The sequence below is a fragment of the Callithrix jacchus genome, chromosome 5, assembly GCF_049354715.1.
Source record: "Callithrix jacchus isolate 240 chromosome 5, calJac240_pri, whole genome shotgun sequence".
Taxonomy (NCBI): domain Eukaryota; kingdom Metazoa; phylum Chordata; class Mammalia; order Primates; family Cebidae; genus Callithrix; species Callithrix jacchus.
In genome coordinates this window covers 137009382-137014961 of record NC_133506.1, presented here as the reverse complement: position 1 = coordinate 137014961, position 5580 = coordinate 137009382, and the positions used below count along the sequence as shown (strand labels likewise).

General features: G+C 62.8%; 1 protein-coding gene across 1 annotated transcript; it reads left to right on the top strand.

Moving 5' to 3' along the window:
• Positions 1-634: 634 nt before the first annotated feature.
• On the top strand, positions 635-4267 carry LOC144576526 (uncharacterized). The gene is made up of 2 exons (XM_078375438.1): positions 635-1229; positions 2835-4267. Exons 1-2 carry the CDS (start codon positions 635-637, stop codon positions 2957-2959), a joined length of 720 nt encoding a protein of 239 aa, XP_078231564.1. The 3' UTR covers positions 2960-4267.
• Positions 4268-5580: the final 1313 nt, after the last annotated feature.

Sequence of the window (5580 nt, the reverse complement as noted above, 5' to 3'; positions counted from 1 at the left end):
GGCATTTCCCCTCAATGACCCGGCTCAGGGGACAAGGGTCACTTCCCATTAGGGGTGAGCCTGAGGCAGAGGACACCAATCCCACCGACCCTGCCCGGGCTCGGGGCCTGGGACTCAGTCCTTGGACCCCAGTATCCCTTTGTCCGGAGTCATAGTCCGAGCTCAGGCGCCCTCCTTCCCTCCGGGGGCCTGCGTAAGCTGCACGGCTCTCTGCAGTTCCTCGCGGAAACCTGCACAGCAGGGCGCGCCCCAGGTTGCTCGAACCTAACACTCTCCGGCCCCGGGGCTGACCGTGACCATCCAAGCCGCTGACCCGTTCCCCGCAGCCCCGACGCCGGGTCACTCCTCCCACCTCCCTCCCGATTCTGGAGCCTTCTCCCGACTGTGGAGGGAGGGTCGGACACCCACAAGGCGGCAGCGCGCCGGCTCTAGCAGGGCGTACGGGGCGTACCCGAGGACGCGCCCGTCTCAGCTCTCCCCGGGCAGACCCCGGCTGGCTGCAGCGTCTCCCGCCAGCCACGCCCCGCGGCCGCTCATTGGCCAAGCTGCCCGCTCCTCCGCGCAACCCCATTGGCCTGCGCCGGCGGCTCAGACAAAGGGAGCGGCAGCGGCGGGCGGCGATTGGGCTGGGTTGATGGCGGGGCGGTCGGGAGCCGAGCGCTGGGGAGGCGGGGAGCGCGGCGCGGGGGAGGGGCGCGGCGTTTCGCGCCCGGGACCGCCAGACTCGGGTGTGCGGCGGGGCGCGGGCGCCTTCCCTCGCGGGGGCGGGGCGGCTCCACGTGGGTGGGGCTGGGCGCCCCGGAGGGCGGCGGGCGCGGGGAGCGGGGAGGCCGCCCGCCCCTCCGCCCGCCTTCTCTGCCCTGTGCCCCTCCCGCCCCGGGGCTCCTGCCGGGACGGCGGCCGCCTCCGCCTCGTCTTCCCCGAGGGCTCCGCGTCCGTCTCCGCAGCTCAGCCGGGAACCTGGGGACGCGGGAGCCCAGACGTGCCGCGGGACCCTCCAGAGGGCCGGGCCGGGGAGGGGACGCGGGCTCTGGCGGTCGAAGACGGACGCAGCGCCCGGAAAGGCGAGCCGGGCCTCCAGCTCCCTGCGCTTCCTGGAGCGCTGGCTCGGCATGGTGCGTCGCCGGGGAGGGAGGGACTGGCCCCGGGGCGAGCAGCCGGGCGGGGAGTGGCTTCTGGGGGCCTTCGCCAGCGGAGGGCCCGCGAGGCCGCCCTCGGAGCGCCGCCAGGTACGTGCGTTTTCCTTGTTTCCCGCGCTCCCAGAGCGCACTCTCGGTAGGGAACGAATACAATCCCGGCTGGTGTGTAAGAGCCTTTCGCTGCAAACGTGTCTTTCTGCGGGGTCCGGGGGACCGCCAAACGCGGGGTAGACCCCGGCCCAAGGTGTCCCGCAGCTTCCACCGGGGACCCTCCTCCACCTCCCCGTGGGCTCGGAGCGGCACCCATTTGGAAGAGCTTCTCTTTTCTTCAGCTCCGCCTGAATTCGCCCAGGAGGCGGTGCGCCCTGCCTCGGCCTCAGACCTTTGTTCTCCGCAGCCCTCCCCGCCCCATCCTTCTGGAAAATCCGGATTTTTTCGAGTAGTGATGCTCAGTTTTGAGGGGGTTGTTTTCGGAGGAAACTTGGGTTGGGGCAACCGATCTTGGCCCCAGTCTGGCGGGCAGCTCTTGTCCTGGAGCAGCCCTCCCAGCCCCAGGAGCCCCGGACTTGCACGGTTATTAACGGAGAGGCCCATGCGCTTTGCAGGTATTCCGTGGGGTCCGAGGAGGCCGGGTAGCCTGAACGGGCTCCTTCCCCTCCCCCATGCCCACTTCAAACAAAAGAATCTTCAGCAGTTTTGAGGACCGAACTCTTCGGAATGTGAGCCTGTAGCCCTCCCCACCCCCTTCCTAGGAAGGACAGGAGTCTTACAACAAAGGCGAGGCTGCGGTGGAAGCGGGCTGAAGGGAAGGGGTGCTGTTATTTTGGGGTTACTTGACAAAAGGGACGCTCTTCCCCAAATTAGAGGCAGCTGAGCCAGAGGTCTCCCCACTGCCTTACCTGATTGATGGGGTTTCACACGCTGTTTGCATTTGGGGTGATTGGGGTTGAAGACTCAGGAGCAGGAAAGGACCCTGCTTGTGTGGGAGGTTGGAAAGCTAGCTTCCACCCGGTGGGGGATAAAACCCCTATGGAATGAAATGGATTCCTGCCCATTTTGTGGAAAATTGGAAATTTCAGGATTTGACAGCGGGGTGGGGATGACTTTGTGTCCTTTTCTCTCCCCCCTCCCCGCTTTAGAACAAAGGGCGGAGGCGAGGGACACCCGATGGGCAATGGGCTCCGAAGCCGGAAGAACTTTCTAAAAATCCCTCGCCTCCCAGTCCCCTCGCACTCCCAAATGTCTCACCAGAGTTTGGGTGGGGGCGAAGCAAATCCCCTAGAGTCGGGTTTGGTACCCAAGGCCCGGTTTTCGGCCCGGGGAACCTCCCCCAGCTCGTCCTAAGTCTCGGTTTCTGAGCTGGGGAGAGAGTTTGGGGCATAGCACGCAGTTTTTCCTCCCGCCCTCGAGGACAGAGACTCGGGGTTCGCAGCGCCCTGGCTGCGCGAGTCCCCTCTCCCCCATCCCCCCACCCCCGCGCGGCGCTCGGAGTGCACACCCGCCTGCACCAAAGGCAGGGATCTCATTTCTCTCAAAATAAAACTCAACAAGCCATAAAGGCTCCTGATTCCAGTGGAAAAGGCGCCGCAGATTTATGATCCCTCCAAATCCCCACACTCTAATTATCCCTGTTTTTAGTTTACTTATGGGTAGTGACCAATGAAATGATTTTCCATGTTGAATTTTTTTCAACAGGAAAAATACAAGCTTTGCCTCTCTCTTACCCGCTTGGATGGATCTTTTCCGTGCAGGAAGAGAAGAAATCCCGTTTCCCTCGGCCTTACCGGCCCAGGGCTGAACTGCTGGCTCCGGTGGAGTGAACGGGGCCCGGCGAACCACCCCCTTCTCCTCCTCCCCGACCTGTACACCCTGAATTGCAATTTAAAGGAGAATATTTTTTTCGTACAAGGGCGTTTGCAGGGACCCGTCCCTAGAAGTCTGCCGCGGGCCTAGTGTCTGGAAGATCCACCCCGCAGACCCGCAGAGCAGATCCCCGACCGCACCAGCCCGGTCACCCTTCCAAGTACACCCTCCTGGGCCCTGCACTGGGCGGAAGCAGGGGCACCCAGGGGCCCCCACTGAGGTGGAAGGTCGCTGGACCGACCCCTCACCACTGCTTGGCGCCCCCATCCCCCACCCTCCTCCCTTTGTTCGCCTGACTTGGAGATGGCAGGAAAAAAAATAATTAGATGGAAATCAAAGATTAGACGAGGTGCGCGGGCGGCCTCCGCCTGGCCGGGCCATGCTGGGCCCGTGCCTCATAAATCTTCCTCGAGACCTAACAAAAGCCGCGGCCTCTCTTCCTTGGGAACTCTTCGGGAGCCAGGGCAGAGAGTCTCCGGTGTCCCCCAACTTCTGGCCAGTGCCGGACGCGCCCGGCCCCAGCCAGGGTATCATGCCCAGGAGTAGACGAAGGTGGAGGGGAAGGGGCCCTGCCCCCACCCAGGAGAGGGCTGCAGATACCCGCACCCCGCGGGTGAAACCAAACGTATTATTAGGGACCGGATCTTCCCTCCTCCGCGCCGCGTGAGAAGGGTGAGGAGCGGATTAACCCCTCTCCCTGGCGACTCCTTTGTCTGGCCCGGCCTTTGCTGAGCGGAGCGGGGTGCCCAGGAGCCAGCGAGGGGCTCCCGAGGCGGTCCCGGCTTGGCCCAGGTGTGCGGGCCATGGTGGAGCCGTGGGTTCGCAGCGGAGCCACTGACGTCCGGGCGCCCCCACCTCCGGGGTCTCCGGGCCCACGTGCGATCCACCCCGGAGCTGCGCCCAGACGCCTCGTGGAGCAGGGTAGAACCCGAAGGAAGTCGTGGCGCGTTTAGCTATTTTAAAAACTCGAATTAATTGAGAAAGCATGGAGAAGACGTCCGGGGATGGGGGAGGATGTCTTTTAAAAATTATATCCCGTTGTTGTGGAGGTTGTTTTTGACCTTTCCTACTATTAAATGTTGCCACTTTTAATTTTTGTTACCATGAGATATGGAGGGGGAGCCCAGCATTTTGAAATAATTTGATAAGTCTTCAAGTAGTAAATCCGAAAGGGAGGCGGGCGGCCCAGGTATAGTTTCTTTATAACATGAATTTACAATGAAAGCATTCTTCTTTATGGATATAATAGATTAGATTTCACAACTTAATTCACCGGAATGGCTGGGTTTAAGGGAGCGCCGGCTGATTTTATTACACCAAGCCAAATTGGATGTTTGTGGTCTTAAGGAAAAGCGATCGTGACATAAAATATGTAATTTTTAAAGTAAAAAAACCAGCGGGTTGGACCCTGTCCCCTCCCCTATCCTCGCTCCTTACTCCCAATCCCCCAGTTTGGGGAATATGGAGCATTATTTGTGCGTGGTGTCTGCCGGGGAGACTGGCGTTCACGCGGGGCGGGGCTGGGCTCTCCGGCCAGAGGCCTCGCTGGCCCTGCGCACGCGGCGCTGCTTCCCGGTCCAGGCTCGGCCCGCTTCCGTGGCTCGTTTGAAACGTCGACATTCTGAACACAGGATCCGGGGTCACCGGGCATCCACGGGGCTCGAAGCCTCTGCCTGCCAGCGACGACTGCACGGCTCCCCAGGGCGCGCAGCGCGGAGGAAGCGCCCTCTAAAGACCCGCGTGCGTCCTCGGGCGGAGCGGCAGCCTCGGCGGGACACCCGGCAGGGTCTTCGTTGTGCAAAACAACTGCGCTGCCGGAGATCCAGCAGCGGGAGCGGGACCCTGAGCCCCCCCCTCCAACCCCTTTCGGCCCGACGGTGAGTGCGGCCGTGGGGAGGGGGTGTCGGCGCGAGGAGGTTCCCCGGCCTAGGCTACCCCCGCCTCTGAGTGACCTCCCAGCTTCGCGGCACGCCAGGCCAACGGAGGACTGGGATGGGGGTCTCAACGGCCCACTCTGCTGTCGCTTCTGACCTATTCTCCTGGCCACGGCGGCCTCAGCCCCCCGCCTTTTTTGCGTGGTTTGCTGAAGACGGATGTAGCTCCCCCCGGAGTTGGGGACAGACAGACAGCTCGGCCCTTCCCCTGTTCATCTCTGTCTCCAGGCGGGAGCTGCAGCGACAGCTTGGGAAAGCGGGGGGTGGGGGGAGACGACGACGGACGCCAACCCCGGCCGCGATCTCGCTGGGCTCCTGCGCCTAGGTCCTCTGTGGCCGGAGGGACAGAGGCTGCTCCACGTGGCTTCCGCGGCCGCCACCCCGCGCGAGGAGGACGCGTGCGTGTGGTACGTGGCCGGCGGGCTGCAGGGACGCGCCTGAAATTAAATCTGCGCAGCGCCTGACCTTGTTTTTTGCTCGGCCCCGATAACGGCAGCAGCTGTTTTTTCCAGAATCCCTGCTGCTGGGGGAGGGGCGTTATTATTATTTTCAGTTGTCACAACCTCCTGGAAAAATTCCCTGGCCTCAGAACGTGTAACAATAGCCTGGTGGATTTCTGGAGGAAGCGCCCCCTCCCCTGCTTT